General features: G+C 32.6%; 1 protein-coding gene across 2 annotated transcripts in view; it reads left to right on the forward strand.

The window, feature by feature from the left end:
• Positions 1 to 25,459, forward strand: part of LOC145271211 (ubiquitin carboxyl-terminal hydrolase 48-like) — a 203,116-nt gene that overhangs the window by 108,657 nt on the left and 69,000 nt on the right. For both annotated transcript variants that reach the window (XM_080126775.1, XM_080126774.1), the window contains exons 18-21: positions 3,329 to 3,375; positions 8,413 to 8,529; positions 18,194 to 18,297; positions 21,604 to 21,789. In XM_080126775.1, the coding sequence (XP_079982901.1) occupies positions 3,329 to 3,375; positions 8,413 to 8,529; positions 18,194 to 18,297; positions 21,604 to 21,789 (454 nt within the window). The remainder of the gene's footprint in view (positions 1 to 3,328; positions 3,376 to 8,412; positions 8,530 to 18,193; positions 18,298 to 21,603; positions 21,790 to 25,459) is intronic.

Below are 25,459 nucleotides of genomic sequence, written 5' to 3' on the forward strand. Positions count from 1 at the left end.
AATTAAAATCTGCACGATTTTCTTGTTCTAGTTCAAACTAGGCCGAAAAGCTGTCGTGATATCAATGATGTGTTTAGCAATGGTGACGAGAGCCTGGAAAATGAAGACGGTCATGGGCGGTCGACTGTGATTTATAATGAACACTAGCAAGGAGTATGTGAAAAAACCCCGAAAATGTGAGAAAAAAAACAGGTGCCCGTGAAAAAAAAAGAAGCCTTCACGATGCGCAATTGGAAAATAGTTAAGTGTTAAAAAAAAAAAACAGGTGCGCGTTTTTGATTGACGTGACGGCGATAGGTATTCAGCAGTTAGCATTTTGTGCGGGACAGTTTTGAATGAGGTGAATAAATCGGTTTGTTTGTTTTTAAAAACCCGCTCCCTGTTTATTAGGAGGAGCGAAATGAAAGCTACAGTCTGATATGACGAAGTCGACATTGAACAAACGTTACTTGTCTCTTGAGACAACTGGCTTTCGGCCAGTGATTAGAATCGAGTTTCGTTTTTTTTTATACCAAAAACCGAATGTAACGCGTGCCGATGCGGGAAATGTGGAATAATTAACGTTTGAAAGTCAATGAAATTAAATAGACAAGCGAGCTCCGTGGGTAACTCTGAGATATTACAATTTATAGATTATATAAGAAGTTGTGAAGCGAGCAAGCGCTTCTCTGAAAGAAGCCTTTTGTGGACATCGAGGAAAAGCGTACATACATACATACATTTTCGCTTTTATATATATAGATTTGAAAGGCTTAATTGAAAGTGATCCTCGCAAAACCACACAAGAAGTTGCTGTAGAAGCAAAAAAGTTGGATAAATTGGTGCCGCATGAATTGAACGATAATAATAAAAAAAAAATCATCGTATTGTGACGTGTGATGAAAAGTGGATCCTCTATCGTGATCAGCGATGTTCGGCACAATTGTTGGATGCCAGAGAAGCTCTACAACCCTTCCTGAAGCCGACACACACACACACACACACACACACACACACACACACACACACAGTCACACACAGTCACACACGCACACAGTCACACACGCACACAGACACATGGACACGCACACAGACACATGCACATACAGACAGACAGACACACACACACAAGCTCTAAAACCCTTCCTGAAGCCGAAATTGCACCAAAAAAAGTTTATGGTTGGTGGTCTGCAGCCGGTCTCATCCATCACAGCTTCTTGAATCCATGCGAAATGATGATAACAGAAGTACTACTGACAAATCGACAAAATGCACCGAGATTGGTCAATATGAAGGGACCAATTCTCCATAAAAACGCTCGCCCACATATTGCTCAACTGACCCTGCAGAAGCTGAATGAATTGGGCTACGAGATTCTGCCTCATCCGCCATATTCACCGGACCTCTTGCCTCTCGATTATCACTTTTTGAAGCTTCTCGGCAACTTTCTGTACGAAAAATGCTTCCAAAGCCGAGATGATGCCGAATCGGCCTTCAATGACTGCATCACTTCTAGAACTCTGGATTTCTATTCTAATGGAATAAATAAACTTGTTTCTCGTTCGCAAAAATGTGTCAATTCTAATGGTTCTTATTTCGATTAATAAAGTTTATTATGAAAGGAGTTATGATCTTTTGAAGTTGAACATAAAAAATGACATTATTTTTGCACCAACCTAATATAAATATCCATATCTCTATAATATAAAGCTGAATGTCTGTCTGTGTGTGTGTCTGGTAACGAATAGGCTCCTATATGGTTGACTATTTTAAAAAATTGATTACATATAATGATCGAAGATGTATCGAGACACAGGAGTGGGTATGTTTGATCTGGCAGAACGGTGGTTCGGTTCATTAAAATTGTGGGGTCTGCGTTCGCGTCTGGTCAACACAGTATGCAAATAAAAAATTTAAAACTGAAAAAAACCAAACGTTTACAAGTGTTTTTGATATAGATGTACATAATAATACTTTGATAATTAAACTTCAATAAGAATACTTTGATAAGTATGTTTTAACTTAAATAGGGATGGTATAATAAAATTGTGGGATCTGCGTTCGCACCTGGCCTCCATAGAATGGAAATAGGTACAAACTTTAATAAAGACTTTTCATATCTATCTGCGTAAGTATACTTTGATAATTATGTTTCAGTTTGAAGAAATATGGTATAATAAAATTATGGGGTGTTCGTTCGCGCCTGACCTCCATAGAATGAAAATATGTCACAAAGTTTAACAAGTTTTTTTTTAATATAGATCCACAGAATATTGTGATAAGTGTTTCAGTGTGAACAGGTATGGTATAATAAATTATGTGGTTTATCTATTTTATTTTTACTTTCATCATATTTTGCTTTGGTTTTGATACCCCCGAATTCGAAGCTATCTCTTTACAACCCTACCTTTTCATAACCTATCATACTTTCATAAATCAGAGTCCATTTTCTGTAGGCTGTTTTTGAAACCAGTCAACGACAGGTACTTTTGCTAGTATATATATATATATATATATATATACAGGGTGTCCGTAAAGTTACTATACAGTCTTATTGTTTTATTGTATTATATTTGTATTAATAGTTAATGTTTACTGTATAGTAACTTTACGGACACCCTGTATATATATATATATATATATATATATATATATATATATATATATATATATATATAAAATAAAAATTTTTTTTAATTGAAAAGTTGTAACTAACTGATTTCTATATAATTTTGTTTGTCTATACTTCGCGATAACTCTTGGGTGTGTCCCAGGGGCTTTTTTGGAGCTAATAATAACACTTCATTTTTGGGACTATTTTACCATATTTGTCCAAAATTTCCTGTGTATGTCTATTTAGCAGTTTTGCATGGTGCCAAACTCAAATTTAAATGTGTTAAGGCCTTGGGGACTTTCGTGCCTAAATGGGCTGGGGGTGGGGGCAAATGATGGACTTGAAGCCCCTAGCGCTGCTCTGCAACTTTTTGTTTTGGTAGAGATAGAGTTGAAAAATATGGAGGTAGGCAGACAGACAGACTTTTATATATTAGATTTAAAACACGCATTGTTGACTTGGTGTGTGACACATTGACTAAAAGCAAGAGGTTATTCATTGCTAGGTCTGTGACAACAGCATATTCTTTTCATTGTTTTGATTCTCAAGTATCTGATTTATAAAGTGATGTGGTTCTCGGTTGATTGACTGCACCTGTGTCGGATATACACTCGAGAGTCAAAACAATGAAAAGAATATGCTGTTGGCATTACACAAGTAAATATGTTTATTTAAATGTGTCTTAAAAAGTTCCAAAATATGTTTTAATGTTTGTTATTTTTTTTTTTTTTGTAGGCTGCAACGCTTTTTGCAAAATTCATGGGTGGCCCTCGGTTACTTGGGTAAGTGCCTACTGATCTTTGCCACCTGTTTTTTTCTTTTTCTTTTTCTCGCTCACCTTTTTTTTTTTTTAACCTCTAATAAGGCATAGTGGATATAAGAGGCTACTATTTGGAATCATGTCTAGCAAGGGACTGTGGGGAGTTGAGCAGCGATGGCTGTTTACAGTATATTTAAATATTTGCAGGAATCTTTTTTTTTTTTTTTGCAGGGGGGGGGGGGGCTTGACAAAGGAGGGATTGTTTGTTTATTTGCTCTTTTCTCAATAACCACACCTTGAACTTTTTGGAAACTTTGCACAAACATTAGTCATGGTAAAAGTAAATTTTTGCCAGAATGGATTTTCCAAGATAACTCTGGTTGCCCCCCCCCCTTCCTGGAGGGTGGGAACATTACAGGGGTAAAATTGCCCCCAAATTGTTTGTCCGTTTGTTTGTTCACACTTTTCTCAATAACCACGTTTCGGATTTTAAAAAAATTTTGCACAAACATTAATCATGGTGAAAGTAAATTTTTGTCATAACGTATTTTCCTGGATAGCTCTGGTTGTTCCCATAGGGGCCATTATATGGGTAAAATTACCCCTAAATTATTCGTTGATTCACACTTTTCTCAATAACTATGCCTTGCATAAAAAATTTTTTTTACATAAACATTCGTCATGGTGAAAGAAAATTTTTTACTCGTGAAGGGGGACCTTGCATGCTTGGCTTTTTTTTTTTTTTAAACTTCTAATAAGGCATATTGGATGTAAGAGGTTATTGGAATTATGTCTAACAAGGGACTGTGGGGAGTTGAGCAGTGATATGTTTATTCACATTACATTTAAACTTCTGCAGATTAGTACAGTCAGTGAAGCAGGAAACAGGGATGGTATTCCAAAGTCTAGCTGTTCTAGGGAAGAAGCTATTATTATAGAGTTGAGCAGTAATATGTTTATTCACATTACATTTAAACTAAAGTTTACCAATCTAAGGGAGGAAGCTATTATAGAAGGCTATCCAGCTTCTACAGATCTCAACAGGATTTTTTTTTTTACATACTTAGATTGCTAGACTTTAGTTTAAATATAATGTGAATAAACATATCACTGCTCAACTCTATAATAATAGCTTCTTCCCTAGAATTTAAAAAAATTTTTTTTTTTTTTACATGGAGTTCACCACTTATCAAGGCCTAATGGCCACTCGGGGATAAGGGTTATTGTGTGTATAGTAATCAATGGGATAGTGTAGCAATAGTATTGGAGAATTGATAAAGTGTCATTACTTGGGGAGGGCGGTTCATCAGGAATTTGTTTGTGTTGGACTTGAAGACATCCAGGTTGAAGTCGGGAGGGAAACAGGTAAGCGGAACAGAGTTCCACTGGCGTGCAGTTCTAAGAAAGAAGCTTTGTTCATGGAATCTATGTTTTGATTTAGGCACAGATAAGGAGTGGGGAAAATTATTGACGGTGGTTTCAGCTCGTCAGGTGTTTTTTGAAAAAGATTGCCGAGGGGGGGACCAGAGAATGGAGCTCAAACGAGCACTTGCCATGGAAATAACGATAGAACAAAGACAGGCTCGCTACGTCTCTTCTGTGGGAGAGAGGTTGCAGGGTAGAGAAAAGGGCATCACCCACCAAGCCACGAAGTCTATTTTGTACTCTGTCAAGGCAGGATAGGTTGTTTTTGTTGCTGGTTGGGTTAGTCGAGAGTATGTACGTCAAGTAAGTACGTAAGTGCTATAAGTTTATTAAATCACATTCCGTTAAAGTGCTTGTAAAATAGGCACAGGGTTGAGTTTGGCCGATAGTGCAGGTTGACAAAAGGGAGGCATCTCTAATAAGGATCGACAGGGGGTTATCTCCCTTTCATTGCTGGTCCTGGATAAGACCTTAAACTATATCCGATGGTGAGGACCCAGCTTGCAGGCTTTGGGGAGTGTGGAGCCACCCTTTAATTGCCATTGTTCCCAGGTCCACTCTGACCCGGAGTTGTAGTACCTGTTAGGGTCCCAACTATGTGTTAAATAGAAACTGACTTGAAAAAAACGAATATATACTTTTCTTCAAAATCACTGGACTCGGCATTAAATAATCTGAAAAGGGTTGATATGCCGTAAAACAAAAACAACCAACCAACCCTTCCATCGCCAAAATTTTAAGGGTGTACATTTTTTGTTTTTTAACATTACTAGATTTTTAGACTCTCTTTTGTATTCTAAGTTGGAGATGTGGCACTCTGATATAACTTCCAACCTCCATCAAGTGTACTTTTTTTTTTTTTTTTTTTTTTACATGGGGGTCATCACTTATCAAGGCCCAGGAGCCACTCGGGGATAAGGGTTATTGTGTGTACAGTAATCACTGAGATAGTATCGTAGTAATAGTAAGTATTGGGGATTTGATAAAGTGTCATTACTTAAGGGGGCGGTTCATCAGGAATTTGTTTGTGTTGGACTTGAAGACATCCAAGTTGAATTCGTGGGGGAAACAGGCAAGCGGCAGAGAGTTCCACAGCCGTGCAGTTCTAAGAAAGAAGCTTTGTTTATGGAATCTACGTTTTAATTTAGGCACGGATAAAGAGTGGGGAAAATTATTGACAGTGGTTTCAGCTAGTTGGGTGTTTTTCGTGAAAGATTGGAGACTTTTTATACACACACACACATATATATATACATGATAATTGCAACATCTTGTCAGATGAGTGCCACTCCCTCAGACACTTAAAAGTCCATGAGCCCAAAAATGACTTTCATCACCACGGGACCATTTTAATGCCCGAGAGAGTATCTATACACAGATGATGTTACAGAGTCTTAGCTTTGTACGACAGCTAAGTCTCTCTCTCGGTTCAAAATGTTGAGATCCAGCAACAAGCAAGAGCAAGATAGCCAGCAACAAGTTAAACTGCAGACCAGCTTTTTTAAATCATAGATTTGCTTCTCCTAGAAAGGTTGCCTTCACCACAGCTTACGGGAGCCCTCTACACCCCAACACACACATGCATACACACAAACACACACGGTGCTAGTTGGCCGTTGACCCCGAAAAAGGGTTCATTTGCCCTTTGGAAGGTCTTGTTTTTAATCCTTCAGGGAGACTAGCCACCCTCCTCACCAAACAAGTTTGGTGGGGGAACCAGTTTAGTCGCTGGTGATCCGACCATGAGGCAGGTAGTACTAGGTTACATGGTACCAGTAGCATATGACATGACCTGACACACTATGTGTGTGTGTGTGTGTGTTTCGTGACCCAGAAAAAACGGGCCCCGACTCTAATTAAGCCTCGTTTCTTAGTGTTTTGTCTAAACGAAACTTTGGTCATAACTAGTTTATTATATTCAAAACATCACATCAAAACACTAGGGTCTTTGGCCTTTTTTCTCCATTCTACAGCATATGTTCTAGATGGCCTCCATTTAGCTTTTGTTATATTTTGGGTCACCCGGTGTATATATATATATTTCTGTGTGCTAAAACGTTTTCATCTTAAATTCTTAAAAAAGGTGAAATGATAAAATTGTCAAAAAGATGGCATGATTCCTATTGCTCTTGGGATTTGTACACAACTGGCCAATTAGTAGATGGTTTCTAACAAAATAAGAAAACTGGTTTTCATCGAATGGAAATGGAATCATGTCCTCTTTTCTATGGCGACAATTTTATTGTTCCACCCTTTAATAATACTTGAACCCACACCAAAAACCATAACCGTGGCGTGGCCTAAAACTTTGTTTTCATCACCCTGGGCATGTCTCTGTTATTCGTGGCAATTCAGTGATGCATTTTCAGGGTGCTGGCAATGGTCCTGTTGTCATAACTTGGATCGGTAGAGAGCATCAGTGTGTACAGTGTTGCATCTTTTTTTTACATAGTAATCACCACTTATCAAGGCCCGGAAGCCACTCGGGGATAAGGGTTATTGCAAGTACATTACGTTAGTGTGGAGATTTGATGAAGTGTTTAATTAAGGGGGCATTTCATTAGGAATTTGTTAACATTGGACTTGAAGACATCCAAGTTGTAGTCCGGAGGGAAGCAGGCAGACGGAACAGAGTTCCACAGGCGTGCAGTTCTAAGAAAGAAGCTTTGTTCATGGAATCCGCGTTTTGATTTAGGCACAGATATAGAGTGGGGGAAATTTTTCATAGTGGATTCAGCTAGACGGGTGTTTTTTGTGAAAGATTGGCGAGGGGGGACCAGAGATTGGAGTTCAGACGAGCACCTGCCATGGAAATAACGATAAAACAAGGATAGGCTCGTAACGTCTCTTCTGTGGGAGAGAGGTTGCAGGGTAGAGAAAAGGGCATCCCCTACTAAGCCACGAAGTCTATTTTGTACTCTGTCAAGGCAGGATAGGCTGTTTTTAGCAGCTTCTGCCCAGATATGGCAACAGTATTCCATCCTTGGACGTACTTCGCTTGTTGAACATTATGTCACTTTCAGACATGATAAAAGGCTCCTATTGCTCTTGGGATTTGTACAAACTGGCCAACTAGTAGATTGTCTGCAACATGAAAAAGAAAAGCGGTTTTCAGCAAATGGAAATGGAATCCTGTCGTCTTTTCTATCGTTCCACCCTTTAATATTGATACGTTATCACCACACCCAGGTACACTTTGGTGTTGACTTTCAAGCCATCTTCGAATTTGTGAGGTGGCATGATGTGGCCCTCACTTGAAACCACACCAAAAACCATAACCGTGGCCGGAAACTTTGTTTTCATCACCATTGGCATATCTGTTATTCGTGGCAATCCAGCATTGCATTTTGAGGGTGCTGGCAATGGTCCTGTTGTCATGACATGGATCGGTGAGTTGTACAGCGGCACATCTGCAATCGTGCTCGTTAAATGTTAGAAGGCTCCTAAGCTTTTGGGATTTGTACACAACTGGCCAGCTGCATGGTCTTCAAAAAAAAAGATGGTATGCAAAAAAAAGAAAGAAAATTGGTTTTCATCGAATGGAAATGGAATCATGTCGTCTTTACTAAGGTGACAATTTTATCGTTCCACGCTGTTTGAGTTGTATTGATTGTTTAATGTTTTCTTTTGTCAGCAACAAGAGTTTGTGTACAGAATGTGTCCGTCAACAATGTCATATGATGCGGATCAAACAGAAAATGGAAAAAGACATGAAATCCATTGCAAATCTCATGAAGTTCAGTCATAACACGTAAGTTGTATTTTTTTATTTACAAAATCTTTTTTTTTTATTCAAAATATTAAAAAAAATTGAAGTTTTAGTATCGAATTCAAAAATGCACAAAACTTCATTTGGTTGGGTGATTTTTTTTTTTATTAGTGTTTTGTTATTTCTTATATTTTTATAATCAATTAGGTGATTTTTTTATTAGTGTTTAGTTTTATTATTTATTTTTTATAATCATTTGGTTGGGTGATTTTTTTTTTTTAGTGTTTTGGTTTATTTCTTATTTTTATAATCATTTAGTTGGGTGATTTTTTTTTATTAGTGTTTTGTTTTATTTCTTATTTTTTTATAATCATTTGGTTGGAATTTTTATTAAAAGGTGTTTTGTTTTATTTCTTATTTTTTATAATCATTTGGTTGGAATTTTTATTAAAAGGTGTTTTGTTTTATTTCTTATTTTTTATAATCATTTGGTTGGGTGATTTTTTTTATTAATGTTTTGTTTTATTTCTTACTTTTATAATCATTTTGTTGGGTGATTTTTTATTAGCGTTTTGTTTTATTTATTTTTTATAATCATTTTGTTGGGTGATTTTTTTTTTATTAGTGTTTTGTTATTTCTTATATTTTTATAATCAATTGGGTGATTTTTTTTATTAGTGTTTAGTTTTATTATTTATTTTTATAATCATTTGGTTGGGTGATTTTTTTTTTAGTGTTTTGGTTTATTTCTTATTTTTTATAATCATTTATGTGGGTGATTTTTTTTATTAGCGTTTTCTTTTGTTATTTTTAAATCATTTGGTTGGGTGATTTTTTTTATAAGTGTTTTATTATTTCTTATATTTTATAATCATTTGGTTGGGTGATTGTTTCATTAGTGTTTTTTATTATTTGTTTATAATAATTTTTTTGGGTGATTTTTTTTATTAGTGTTTTGTTTTCTTTTTATAATCATTTTGTTGGGTGAATTTTTTTTTATTAGTGTTTAGTTTTATTATTTCTTATTTTTTTATAGTAAATTGGGTGATTTTTTTTATTAGTGTTTACTTTTATTATTATTTTTATAATCATATGGTTGGGTGATTTTTTTTATTAGTGTTTTGTTTTATAATCATTTGTTTGAGTGATTTATTTTTATTAGTGTTTTGTTTTATCATTTCTTATTTTTTTATAATCATTTTGTTGGGTGATTTTTCTTATTAGTGTTTTGTTTTATTATTTCTTATTTTATTATAATATGTTGGGAGATTTATTTTTTATTAGTGTTTTATTTCTTTTTTATAATCATTTGGTTGGATGAATTCTTTTTTTTATTAGTGTTTAGTTTTATTATTTCTTATTTTTTTATAGTAAATTGGGTGATTTTTTATTAGTGTTTTGTTTTATTATTTCTTATTTTTTATAGTAAATTGGGTGATTTATTTTTATTAGTTTTTTGTTTTATTATTTCTTATTTTATTATAATCATTTGGTTGGGAGATTTATTTTTTATTAGTGTTTTGTTTTATTCTTATTTTATTATCATTTGGTTGGGTGATTTTTTTTATTAGTGTTTTGTTTTCTTTTTTATAATCATTTGGTTGGGTGATTTTTTTTTTTATTAGTGTTTAGTTGTATTATTTCTTATTTTTTATAATCATATGGTTGGGTGATTTTTTTTATTAGTGTTTTGTTTTATTATTATTTATTATAATCATTTGGTTGGGTGATTTTTTTCTATTCGTGTTTTGTTTTATTAATTCTTACTTTTTTATAATCATTTGGTTGGGTTATTTTTTTATTAGTGTTTTGTTTTATTATTTCTTATTTTTTATAATCATTTAGTTCGGTGATTTTTTTATTAGTGTTTTGTTCTATTTATTTTTATAATCATTTGGTTGGGTCGTTTTTTATTAGTGTTTTTTATTTTTTTATTTTTTTTGTAATCATTTGGTTGGGTGATTTTTTTTTTATTAGTGTTTTATTTCTTTTTTATAATCATTTGGTTGGATGAATTTTGTTTTATTAGTGTTTAGTTGTATTATTTCTTATTTTTTATAGTAAATTGGGTGATATTTTTATTAGTTTTTTGTTTTATTATTTCCTATTTTTATAATCATTTGTTTGGGTGATTTATTTTTATTAGTTTTTTGTTTTATTATTTCTTATTTTTATAATCATTTGGTTGGGAGATTTATTTTTATTAGTGTTTAGTTTTATTATTTCTTATTTTTTTATAGTAAATTAAGTGATTTTTTATTAGTGTTTTGTTTTATTATTTTATAATCATTTGGTTGGGTGATTTTTTTTATTAGTGTTTTGTTTTCTTTTTTATAATCATTTGGTTGGGTGATTTTTTTTTATTAGTGTTTAGTTGTATTATTTCTTATTTTTTATAATCATATGGTTGGGTGATTTTTTTTATTAGTGTTTTGTTTTATTATTATTTATTATAATCATTTGGTTGGGTGATTTTTTTCTATTCGTGTTTTGTTTTATTAATTCTTACTTTTTTATAATCATTTGGTTGGGTTATTTTTTTATTAGTGTTTTGTTTTATTATTTCTTATTTTTTATAATCATTTAGTTCGGTGATTTTTTTATTAGTGTTTTGTTCTATTTATTTTTATAATCATTTGGTTGGGTCGTTTTTTATTAGTGTTTTTTATTTTTTTATTTTTTTTGTAATCATTTGGTTGGGTGATTTTTTTTTTATTAGTGTTTTATTTCTTTTTTATAATCATTTGGTTGGATGAATTTTGTTTTATTAGTGTTTAGTTGTATTATTTCTTATTTTTTATAGTAAATGGGTGATATTTTTATTAGTTTTTTGTTTTATTATTTCCTATTTTTATAATCATTTGTTTGGGTGATTTATTTTTATTAGTTTTTTGTTTTATTATTTCTTATTTTTATAATCATTTGGTTGGGAGATTTATTTTTATTAGTGTTTAGTTTTATTATTTCTTATTTTTTTATAGTAAATTAAGTGATTTTTTATTAGTGTTTTGTTTTATTATTTTATAATCATTTGGTTGGGTGATTTTTTTTATTAGTGTTTTGTTTTCTTTTTTATAATCATTTGGTTGGGTGATTTTTTTTTATTAGTGTTTAGTTGTATTATTTCTTATTTTTTATAATCATATGGTTGGGTGATTTTTTTTATTAGTGTTTTGTTTCATTATTATTTTTATAATCATTTTGCTCGGTGATTTTTTTTCTATTCGTGTTTTGTTTTATTAATTCTTACTTTTTTATAATCATTTGGTTGGGTTATTTTTTTTATTAGTGTTTTGTTTATTTCTTATTTTTTATAATCATTTGGTTCGGTGATTTTTTTTATTAGTGTTTTGTTCTATTTATTTTTATAATCATTTGGTTGGGTCGTTTTTTATTAGTGTTTTGTTTTATTTATTTTTTATAATCATTTGGTTGGGTGATTTTTTTTTTCTTTTTTTTTTCTTATTTCTTATTTTTTTATATAATGATTTTTGTGCTACTTGTTTTTTAATAAGTGAAGGCCGAAGCCATGTTAATATTCTTGGATTTTTCTTTTTAACTAGCACTTGCGGGTGGAGCGGTAACCTGACATTACCCTGGTGTTTGGAGGCTAGGGTTAGTGGGGAGGAGGGTAACCCTGTTTAAATATTATAAAAAAAAAAACGCAATGTTAAAAAAATTGGAAAACCCAAAACAAAACAGTGAACAAACGTTTAAAAAAAAAAAAGAACGTCGAAAAGCAGAAAAAAAATGGCATAAATAACCCTGTTTCAACCTGCAGTCTTAAGATGACAACTGATGACCATGTGTTTGGAGGTGTGTGTGTGTAGCGCGGGTAAACTAAAGAATAAGCGAAGTAAAAAAAACGTTGCTTGGGTGTTTGGAGGTGTAAAAGAGGAAAAAAAAGTTTGGGTAGGAAGGTAGGATTGAACCCCAAAGCATCGAGGCTAAGGCGAAAAAAATGTCTGATACGTTACTCCTACCCCAAAGAGACATACAACTGAGAACGGATAAAATTAAACCTTTAAAAACACTTGCAGGTGGTTTAAACTAACATCAGCATTTTCTAGGTCAAACATGACGTCATTGTCCTAGTAACAAGAGAGAAAATGAAGGAACGATTTTTTTGCCACCCCTCTTTGTAGAAAAGGGTTCAGTTTAAGGTGAAGGAATTAATATTTTTGGCCAATTTTTCGATATTTGTCGTCCAAGATGTCAAGCTTTAAAATGATACCGATCTCGTGAAAATCCGTCACCTCTGTCGAAAGATTTTGCGAGACATACAAACATACATACACACACACACACACACATTTTCGCTTTTATATATATAGATAGGTACCTGGCATTTTCTGAGTGGAGAGTAGTGGTTTACTAAGGCTATCGAGCAACCCTCACCAAAAAAAAATAAATAAATAAATGAAAATAGCAGTAAGTACCTGTGTACAATTTAAAATAACTAGAAGGGGTGCCTGGTGTTGCCCGCGTGTTTAGGTGGTGTAGTAAAGAGCCCAATTAACATGATTGTTTTGGAATATGATATTTTGGGGTATGTACAGTATGAAAATATATATATATATATATATATATATATATATATATATATTAAGTAATGTGATTTACAATTTAAAAATTTAAAAAAAATTTTTTAAATTTAAAAATCAAATTTTAATTAAATTAAAAATCAGTTTCATAAGAAGGAACAACAACAAAGTCAATTATCTGTACGATCGTTTCGGAAATCGGTGTTTTTTATTTGTGGTATACATGAAGTTATGTAGAACAATTATATATAGTTTTTTTGTAAGCACGGTCTCCTCATCAGCAAATTTAGGAGGATTTTTATTGAATTTAAAAGACACCATAAATAAACCTAGCATTAAAAGTAAGGCAGATGAATCTGAAAAAATTGAAATAAAAGGTTTGGATTTAAAATTTATAAGAAAATTAATATAGGTTAGAGATAGAAATGAGTAGAAAAAATATATATTTTTGAATTTACATAATAAATTTGATTTAAAAATATATAGAGATAGTTACCTTTTAGTTTTTCTTTTTTTTTTTTTTGAAATCAGGAACTGTGTTTAAAGTAGTCATTTAGATGTTTGCTATAGCTTTTTATTTTATTGAATGATGAATTTTAAAAGGGCGACGCTCGTGCAGTAAATTGTTTCCGTTAGCGTATTTTGATTTAAAGACGCTACAGTTAATATATATAGAGAGAATATTTATTTTGCAAGTTTTTAAGGGGAGATAATTGTCATGTGTTATTGGCATAATTCATTATTTATTTTACGGGTCTAAGGGAGGTAATTGGTCTAACTTAATTTATTAAAAAAAAAAAAAAAAAAATTGTAATCTATTTTTACTAATGAGTAATTTTTAATGATTTAAGGTGGTTTATATTTATTAAATTTAAACCAACGTTTATGATTACATGATAGAAGCTCGTGTCTTGAATTTACTAGTTTGGTTGTGCTTTTTATATCTTCATATTTTAAAATTTTTAGGGTTTCTTTTGTACATAATGTACAAAATTTATCTCCTGGTTTATATGATTTGCAAGTCTCAATTATTTGCCATTTTAAGTTGAAAGAAATATTGCTATTTTTTAGTTGCCAAATATAGTTGGATAGAGTAGTTTGGTTTGATAGAGAGTTATTTTTAAAAGAATGTTTGTGCGTTGAAATTCTATGTTTTATTAGGCCAGATGTGGAACCAATATATATTACCTCTTGATTATTGTGATTATTTTTCGTTAGGTCTATTGTTGGATTATTATGTGGTGGGTTGATTAGTAATTGATCGGTAGATTGATTTAAGTTGGTGTTATTATTTAATCTGGTAGTTGAGTTATGGCTGTTAATAGGTTCATGTAGATTTGGAGTTTTTGATACTGTGCAGCTATAGATAACATTTTTAATTTTACATGAGCCTTGTAGGGGACATTTATTTTTTCTTCTACAGTTACAGTCCGATGTAATTTGTATGGTTGTATTTTGTCGTTTATTAATTTTCTTATTATTAGAGCTAATTATTTTCTGATGAAGGTTAGGCATAGTAGAGTAAGAGACTTTAATTGTGTTCTTATTGTAAATTTTATTATATCTATGGGGGGCTTTAAAATTCTTATCTAATATTTTAAAAAATTCTCTGGCTATGTTTGTTTCTAGGTTTTTGGAATATGGGGGGTTGAACCATAGGATCTCCTTGTGTCTATTCTTACGTTTACGGGTTTTAGTTTGCTGTTTATTTGTATTATTATCTAATATTTGTAGTTTGGTTTTATCTTTTTTTGTCTCTTGGTTATTTTTCTTAACTCGTATACGGGAAGACATTGCCATATTATATGTTATTACGCTCTTAATAGGTTTATTTTTAATGCAGTTTATGTTTCTATCATTTTCATTTATGAATTTAATTTGTGAATTATATCCAGAGTTTTTAAGGGCTTCATTATAGTATTTTTCATTTTTGGTAAATATTGATTTACTCATTAGTAAAAATAGATTACAATTTTTTTTTTTTTTAATAAATTAAGTTAGACCAATTACCTACCTTAGACCCGTAAAATAAATAATAAATTAAGTCAATAACACATGACAATTATCTCCCCTTAAAAACTTGCAAAATAAATATTCTCTTTAAATCAAAATACGCTAACGGAAACAATTTACTGCACGAGCATCGCCCTTTTAAAATTCATCATTCAATAAAATAAAAAGCTATAGCAAACATCTAAATGACTACTTTAAACACAGTTCCTGATTTCCAAAAAAAAAAAACAAAAAAAAAAAACAAAAAAACTAAAAGGTAACTATCTCTATATATTTTTAAATCAAATTTATTATGTAAATTCAAAAATATATATTTTTTCTACTCATTTCTATCTCTAACCTATATTAATTTTCTTATAAATTTTAAATCCAAACCTTTTATTTCAATTTTTTCAGATTCATCTGCCTTACTTTTAATGCTAGGTTTATTTATGATGTCTTTTAAATTCAATAAAAATCCTCCTAAATTTGCTGATGAGGAGACCGTGCTTACCAAAAAAACTATATATAATTGTTCTACATAACTTCATGTATACCACAAATAAAAAGCACCGATTTCCGAAACGATCGTACAGATAATTGACTTTGTTGTTGTTCCTTCTTATGAAACTGATTTTTAATTTAATTAAAATTTGATTTTTAAATTTAAAAAATTTTTTTTAAATTTTTAAATTGTAAATCACATTACTTAATATTGAATTAGCTCTAGGACATTTAACTATCGAGCTTATTATATATCTAAATTACAACGAGCATTTCCTGTATTTTAATTTTATTTAATTTTAATTAAACTAGTAATTTCACTGTTACATTAAAATACACTTAGCTCTTCAGACTATTAGTCTAATCTCCTTTAAAGTATATATATATCTATATATATATATATATATATATATATATAATTTTTGAGGAGGGGGGAAGTTATAAACTATTACTAAACATTTTTCAAATTATTTTGTGTTTATATAACTTGTATTGATTGGACTTCTGTTCTCCTCTTGAGTGTTATTTGTGCAACGTTTCGGTCAGTGTGGCCTTCGACTGTCATCAGGCATTGACAGGGATGCAAGATAGAGAGTAAGGCGACTGAAAGAAGCAACACATATGCTAAACAAAAAAAGAAAAGTAACGGTTTTCAAGCGTAGAAATTAACAGCATTCAAGAACCTAATTGTAGGAAAAACAAAAAATACGCACCCTTGAAATTTTGGCGATGGAAGGGAGATAATTCTCTGATCTTTTATTAGAGTTGCCTCCCCTTTGTCAACCAATTTTTTCACACAGCGACCAAGTCCAAAGAATATGAAAATATCTAAGGAACAAGTAACTTTATCCTTTCTTTTCTAAGACAGCAACCAACATGTCTGAGGACAGTCGAAAGCCAAAATACTGCGAAGAAGGTAGGTTCTCTCTACCATGCTAGAAAGCTACTAACGCCCAAAAGTATCCTATACCTCTATAAGGCCACCATTCGCCCATGTATGGAGTATTGTTGTCATATTTAGGTTGGCGCATCTGCTACTAGTCTCTCGCTTCTAGACAAGGTTCAAAAGAGAGTCGCCAACCTGATAGGTCCTGAACTGTCATCTAAGCTTCAGCCTTTGTCCCAACGAACTGCAAGCCCTACGATGGAAATACCTCTGACCTGACTACAACCTGGATGTCTTCAAGTCCAACTTAAACAAATTTCTAATGAACTGCCCCCTTAAGTAAACACTTCAATAAATCTCCACACTAATGTACTGTACTTGCAATAACCCTTAACCCTGAGTGGCTTCCGTCCCTTGATAAGTGGTGACCACCGTGTAAAAAAAAAAAGCAAAAAATTAACCAACTGAACTAAGAAAGCGTCGCTGAAATTGGGTCGATTTTTATAAATATTATAAAAACCGCAATCATTGCCATCCGTAGTTGTTGTCGTCTCACCACGTTTTGGCCAAGTAAACCTCTGCCACGCTTTGGGTAGGATTGAAACCGCTATATTCAGACAATTCTCATCTGGAACTGTAGAGATTCAACGTCTAATAAAGATGAGAATAATAGTCCGAAATAAAAAAAAATTAATATATATAATGCTCATCTCAAAAATGAATTCCAATTTAAGAATCGGTACGGACCCGACTATGGAAGATCGAATAATAAATAAACGTGGATTTATAAGATCAGAGAATTCAACCTTGATCGCCCTTCCTGGCGCAGTTGATAGAGACGTTGAATCTCTATGGTTCCAACGGATATTGTCTGAATATAGCTGTTTCAATCCTAGCCAAAGCGTGCCAGAGGTTTACTTGGCCAAAAATGTGGTGAGACGACAACAACTACGGATGGCAATGATTGCTGAGAATGCAGTTGGGAGATTCGAAGTTCCTGTCCGTCGCAGTTACCACCTGACGAAGGCCAGAGGAATAGTTGGCCAAAACGTTGTGAAAAACAACAACCAATAATGATGAAAACAACTAATAAAGATGAGAATAATAGTCTGAAATAAAAATAAATCAATATTTCTTGTGTTATACATTTTTTTTTGTGTTGTGCGTACGCTTTGTGTCTGGTCTACGCTTTGTGTGTATGTTTTGTTTCTGGTGTAAGTTTTGGGTACTTTTGCAGTTTAATCAAGACATTAAAAAATGAAAATATCGAAAAAATGTTATATTGTACATATCCATTTTGAATTGAAGATTTCCGAAAAAAAATTTCACTTAATTTGATAGAGTATTTTTTTTTGTTTTTTTTGACAGCGGAAAAACATGCTTTTATGAGAGCATGTTGAAGGCAGACATCTTTGACTTTTTGTAAATTTTTGTTTGAATTTTAGAAACACCATGGGGAGATAACTCCATGTAAAGCGCCGAAACTCCCTCCCCATCTCTAAATACTAGCTTTTCTTCCTAAAAATCGAACCTTTTGCTTGTTATCATAACAAATTGTTTTTTCGCTGTAAAAAAAAACTACTTGATGAAATTAAGTGAAATTTTTTTTTCAGAGAACTTCATTCCATAACGGATATGTACAATATAACCTTTTTTTTTATATTTTCATTTTTTTAATGTCTTGATTAAACTGTACAAGTACCAAGTTTTGTGTTAGCCGTGTGTTTTGTTATGTGTACGTTGTAATATATAATTTTTTTTTAAAATCCTTTTTATCTAGACCTGAATGCTATTGGGTTGGGAAATTGTCGTTTCGAAGTTGGCGGCGACTCATGGCCGAGAAGTTGGAAGAAGTGAAGAAGAAAGAAGATAACATGAAAGAAGGTTAGATTTTTTTTTTTCCATTTACAACCAGTTTTTTTTACCAGTTTTTTTTTTACCAGTTTTTTTTAACCAGTTTTTTTTAACCAGTTTTTTTTTACCAGGGGTTTTTACCAGTTTTTTTTACCAGTTTTTTTAACCCAGTTTTTTAAAACCAGTTTTTACCATTTTTTTAAAACCAGTTTTTTTAACCAGTTTTATTTTGTCTCAATGTTGCGTTGTGTGCACTCAGTCTATATAACTGCGTGGACAAGATGGTCGCCGGACAAGTTTACCGATGAGTGTATATTTGGAATGACAACTAAAAGACTCGACTGTTTACGAAAGAATTCGAGTTTATTTTAAACAATCTTTCTTTACACTTTGGTGTCGGTTGTCACTGACTCCACTAGCGAGGAGAGAGGCGTTGAGAGAGATAGGTGGCGTGGCGGGGGTGTTGACAGAGGACAGACTTGTTTCTCACCGCGTCGGCCGTTACTCTTCTTGTAAAACCAAAACATCTTTGTTTATATTGGTATCGGTCACGTTTCTCTAGCCCCGGCTGCGAATGTCAGCTGCATTCTGATCTGGTCATAAAATATTTGTTGATTAATTCAAAGCATAATTGTCCCAATAATCCACAACAGTTGTTTTCAATCGTAGGCCAATTTCCTTTTGTTTGTTTGGCCTTGAAACAATTATGTGTGTCACTAGCTCAGGTGACGCTCGTGTCCAACATTCCATGTTGGCATGGTTGAAACGTGACCCTCACATCACGTTCTTGGCTTGCCTCTCCGATTTCTTCACAGCCTGTCCCCTTATTATACAACATCAAGTGTAATCTCTCAACATAAGTGTCTTTCTCTATTCATTAATATGTCATGCTTAAGTTTTGAAGTAGCTTTTATGCTAGTCTGTTACATTTTAAGGTTTATGTTTTCCTTTTCGTGTGACACTATGGTGTCATGAATGCATGTAGCGAGGTGCATATTGCATTACGGGATGGAGTAGAGGAGTGCAGAGAAATGCAAAGAGTTAGCTAGCAAAGTAGGACCAACCGCTGAGCTGTCATTATGGGCTTGTTACATGCAAAGCAGATGGTACATTGTCTCAAAAATGGGGACAGAATTGGAATTATCTCCGAGATGTCAGAAGAGATGGTTTTTTTTTTTACACAGTGATCACCACTTATCAAGGCCCAGAAGCCACTCAGGGATAAGGGTTATTGGAAGAAAATTACGTTAGTGTGGAGATTTGATGAAGTGTTTACTTAAGGGGACGGTTCATTAGGAATTTGTTAACGTTGGACTTGAACACATCTAAGTTGTAGTCCGGTGGGAAGCAGGCAGACGGAACAGAGTTCCACAGGCGTGCAGTTCTAACAAAGAAGCTTTGTTCATGGAATCCACGTTTTGATAACATATTTAAATTTGAGTTCAGCACCATGCAAAACTGCTAAATAAACATACACAGAAAATTTGGGACGAGATGTCAGAAGAGATGGTTGTATTAGAAGGGGCATTTGCTGATAAGGGCCACACACAATGCTGGGTGAAGAAACCCAGGAAACTGCCAGTAGATATCAGTGTGAGCAACCATCCCCCTCCCAGAAAAGAGAGAAAAGGTGTGGAGTTGTTGAGACAAGGGGAGGCTCTGAGAGGAAGTGAGAAAGATGTTTTTAACCACCCCCTCCATGGAAAGAGAGGGAGAGGTGTTTAGTGGTTGAGACATGATGAGGCTCTGAGAGGAAGAGAGAAAGGATTTTTTAACTACTCTCCGAGAAAGAGGTGAGGAAAAAGGGTTGGATTCAGAAAAAGGAATTCTAAAAGAATTAGTCGTAGCCAGCAAACTGAACGCTGGGATGGTAAAGCGATCCTGACCTGGGGGCCCTCAGGGCCTGATGTTATGATGTTAACTAGCCTGTGTTAATGGGAAATCTGTGACTTTACTGGTCTGGTCTTACATCGTTTCACTGCTATAGTCAGTCACCTCAATTTAGACAGTAGCTGTTATGAAGTAATGAAATTAATAGTTTGTTATTGTTATAAACCGGAGTTTTGTTTGTTTGTGGTGAGGACTCTTCATTTTGCAGCAAGCCGCAAGGATCAGCGGAGTGATTGATGTACCCGGATACTACCTACACAGGGTAGAAGATGATTCGATCGAGAGGCAAAGCGCCCTATTATGAAAACAGTGGGTAAAGACGATCAACAGGCCAACTTGTGACGAGGCAATGTACGATCGAAAGAACACCTGTCATATCGGGTAGAATCCGACGAGGTTAAGGACACCTCAATTTAGACAGTAGCTGTTATGAAGTAATGAACTTAAATAGTTGTTATTGTTATAAACCGGAGTTCTGTTTGTTTGTGGTGAGGGCTCTTCATTTTGCAGTGAGCTGTAAGGACCAGTAGAGGGATTAATAAACCCGGAGACTACAGTGGATGGGCGACGATTCGGTCAAGAGGCGAAGTACCCCACCATGGAAACACAATGTGTGAAGACGATCAATAGACCAACTTATGACGGGACAATGTACCATCGAAAGAGCACCTGTCATATTGAGTGCAGTTTGATGAGGTTTGAGACACCTGGTGTGGATGGTACCGTACAGGCCTGTTCTTTTTGATGCTTATAGACATCTCGATGAGACAATCTGTCCACCTTTTGATTGGTCTGTTAACCTGATATCATGATGGCTGTAATAATGGAAGCAATTAAAAATAACAACAACGCCATTATTTTCTCTGGCTGCATATTTTTATTTTTTCAAAATTTTGTTTACTTTTTAATTTATTTTTATAGGTGTTACAAAATTTTACATATGTGAAATATAATTTTTTTTTTTTATAAAATGGAAGCAATTAAAAAGAACAACACCCCCATTATTTTCTCTGGCTGCATATTTTTATTTTTTTCTAAATTTTGCTTACTTTTTAATTTATTTTTATTGGTGTTACAAAATTTTACGTATGTGAAATATAAATTTTTTTTTTTTTTTATAAAATGGAAGCAATTAAAAAGAACAACATCCCCATTATTTTCTCTGACTGCATATGTTTTTATTTTTTTTTTAATTTTGTTTACTTTTTAATTTATTTTTATAGGTGTTACAAAATTTTACGTATGTGAAATATAAATTTTTTTTTTTTATAAAATGGAAGCCATTAAAAAGAACAACACCCCCATTATTTTCTCTGGCTGCATATTTTTATTTTTTTAAAAAATTTTGTTTACTTTTTAATTAATTTTTTATAAGTTAAAATTTTTTACATATGTGAGATATAATTTTTTTTTTATAAATTCTTTCTAAAAACTTTTTTCTTTCAGATAATGAAAGTCTAAATACAGAAAATCCATTAAAAACAGCAAATTTGGAAAATTTGGAAAATTCAGCAGAAACGGAAACTCGAACAAATCCAGAAAATCAAGCAAATCCAACTGTTCCCACAGAAAATGTTTCAAGTTGGCCTGAAAGTGAAAAATTTAATTATGACCTTCTCTGTCGGTCGCATCGTAAGTTACTTTGATGATTCCATGCTTACACCACACTATTTAAAACTCTTTGTAAAAGAAATAAAATAGCAAGAAAGATTTATTTTGTACTTAAAAGAAAAAATAGTACACCAAAACTAGTTTTTTTTTTTTTTTACACAGTGATCACCACTTATCAAGGCCCGGAAGCCACTTAGGGATAAGGGTTATTGCAAGTACATTACGTTAGTGTAGAGATTTGATGAAGTGTTTACTTAAGGGGGCGGTTCATTAGGAATTTGTTAACGTTGGACTTGAACACATCCAAGTTGTAGTCCGGTGGGAAGCAGGCAGACGGAACAGAGTTCCACAGGCGTGCAGTTCTAAGAAAGAAGCTTTGTTCATGGAATCCGTGTTTTGATTTAGGCACAGATATAGAGTGGGGGAAATTTTTCACAGTGGATTCAGCTAGACGGGTGTATTTTGTGAAAGATTGGCGAGGGGGGGGGGGACCAGAGATTGGAGTTCAGACGAGCACCTGCCATGGAAATAAGGATAAAACAAGGATAGGCTCGCAACGTCTCTTCTGTGGGAGAGAGGTTGCAGGGTAGAGAAAGGTACGTGCAAAATGAATGTCAATACTCAAAAATGAATAAACATTTTGACCCCCCCCCCTTACTTAAAAAAAATCATCAAAAATCAGGAAATCACCCAATTTTAACGAAATCTTCAGTATTTATCTAATAATGATTGCGGAATATAATGATCATTATTTAAATATTAGTGGAAATGTATTATTTTTTTTAAACAAAAAATACATTTATTAAAGTTATGGTTTTCAGTAGTAAATAAAAAATTAAATGAATTTATTTATTTATTTTTTTTTATCAAAATGAAGCATCCTAAAATATAACAATTAAAAACAAAATTATTTAATTTTTACAGGAACAAGTCCATATTAGTGAATTAGATGTAACTCAAAGAAAAATGAATTTCTCGGACTACCGATATTATCATTGAATTAAGCATTAATTATTTAATATTTTCACACACAAAAATTATAATAGCAAAAAATATTTCTACTTTTTCAGCATTATTTTTATATGTACGATTTTAATATTTTCCTTACTTGAGAGAATGTGAAACTTTGGGCGTAACATAATTTTTATGTAATATTGGCCAATAATTAAAAAAAAATTTAATTTAAAAACAGGAACATAGAAAAATAATTAACTTAAAAAATGGACAAAATTATACAAACGTTTACAATAGAAATGTATGGATGCACGTCTGGGTGGGGTGGGGGGGGAAAGAAACCCAGCGTCCCTCCTTTTAATTACATGACGTCATTCTCAGACAGCTTTTCGACTGTCCCAGATTTTGGGTCTCCGTATATTCCGTGTTTACAAAAGTATAGTTGTGGTTTTGAAAGTGGCAAAATCACTCGTTTTTGGGCTAATTCAGCTATTTTTTAGCACAAACAAGGTGTGTTTTTTTTTATTTAATTCAATATCTTAGGATTTTACTGTACTAATTATATTTGAAATAGACCCTGAAAATGAATATTTATTTTTAATAGGATTTTTACAATAAATTTATTTAACTTCAAAATTTAGCTGAATTGGTTAGCTGTTCGTGAAAACATTATTCATAACTTTTTTTTTTCACACTTTACTATTTTCCAATTGCGCGTTGTCAAGGCTTCGGGTTTTTTTTTTCACAGGCACCTGTTTTTCTTCGGGTTTTTTTCACACACACCTACAAACACCCGGGCAACGCCGGATACCCCTCGCTAGTATTATATAAAAGTCACTTTGTGTTTGTGTGAGTTAATGATGAACAAGATTATCATTATTATTTTTTATTTTATTTTATTTTCAACAAATTAGTACACATGGCAATAGGGGATTGATTCTATAATAATACCTATGCAATATGCATGAATTAAAATATCATGTTTAAGTACGACCGGGCAACGCCAGACGTCCAGCTAATATATATATATTTTGGGTCTAATTCCGCTATTTTTTGTGCAAAATAGTTTTTTTTTTTTTTTTTTTATTTAATTCAATATTTTAGGACTTTACTGATTATCTTTGAAAACTAAGCATTAATTATTTAATATTTTCACACAAAAAAAATATAATAGCAAAAAATATTTCTACTTTTTATTACATCCCTCCTTTTAATTACATGACGTTATTCTCAGACAGCTTTTCGACTGTCCCAGATTTTGGGTCTCTGTATATTCCGTGTTTACAAAAGTATAGTTTGTTGTGGTTTTGAAAGTGGCAAAATCACTCGGTTTTTGGGCTAATTCAGCTATTTTTTAGTTTTGTTTTGTTTTTTTTTTAATTTAATATTTTATTATTTTACTTTACTGATTATATTTGAAAGACCCTGAAAATTAATATTTATTTTTAAAAGGATTTTTACAATAAATTCATTTAACTTCAAAATTTAGCTGAATTGGTTAGCTGTTCGTGAAAACATTATTCATAACTTTTTTTTTTTTTTTTTCACGTGTACAAATATTTTTTTTTCCTTTTGGAAATTAACTTTAGTTTCTAATCTTTCAAATACAATCAAAAAGTTGTCGGAAACCTACAAAAAGATTATGATAAATCAACTTTCAAAACTAGCCCCCCCCCCCATCCTTATTTGTTAATTTTTGCCCCGTACCTAAGCAAAAATGATGCACGTATTCATCCAGAAAAACAAAAACTTTATCAATTGCAGACTAATTTTTTTTTATTTTATTTTTTAAATTTTTTTTGCCGTTTCACGATGTTTTGGCCAACTATTCCTCTGGCCTTCGTCGACGAGATAGGAACTCCGAATATCTTAACTGCATTCTCAGCAATTACTGCCTTCCATAGTTGTCATCTCACCACGTTTTTGGCCAAGTAATCCTCTGGCTGGCTTAAGGTAGGATTGAAACCTCTATCTTCAGACAATTCTCACCTGACAAAGGCCAGAGGAATAGTTGCGCGAAACGTCGGGAAACAACAAATAAAAAAATAAAAAAATAAAAAAACAACTAAATAAAAAAATAAAAAAACAACTAAATAAAAAAATAAAAAAACAACAAATAAAAAAATAAAAAAATGTATAAGGATAATAGTCCGCAATAAATAAATTAGTAAATAATACTCCATAATGAATTCTAATTAAATAATATAAAAACTTTATCGGTGAAATTGCCACGTGGCCATTTTCGACCTTAATAGGTCAATGGCCAAGGGGCATAACTCAAGCATTAAATGTCATGTAACGATCATAATAATACTAGCTAGAACACATTTGCTGTTAAAATTTTATTTATTTATTTTTTTTTTTTGCAAAGGAATCACCACTCATCATTTATCTCTAAAAGGAATTTTGCAATGAATTTATTTAACTTCAAAATTTAGCTATTTTTGCCCATACCTATGGACTACTGTGTCCTATTTCCTGTGTAAATTTCTATCACGTTTTCCCTACATGGCGAAGAGAGGGAGAGATGAGAAAGGGGAGAGATGGGAAAGGGGAGCGACTTTTGGCCTTCGGGATAAGATCACAGTGTAGTATCTGTTCTTCAGATGCTGCACTTCAATTTCTTGTTCTCTGTCAGTGGAGGAGAAATCCTTCACGACTGAGACAATTTTTATTTTTGTTCCTTTTCTCCACGTTAAAAAACGACCCTGGTGTCTAACTCTGTCCTGTGGGGAAG

Source organism: Euprymna scolopes, chromosome 46, assembly GCF_053919585.1.
Source record: "Euprymna scolopes isolate OS-2025 chromosome 46, ASM5391958v1, whole genome shotgun sequence".
Taxonomy (NCBI): Eukaryota; Metazoa; Mollusca; class Cephalopoda; order Sepiida; family Sepiolidae; genus Euprymna; species Euprymna scolopes.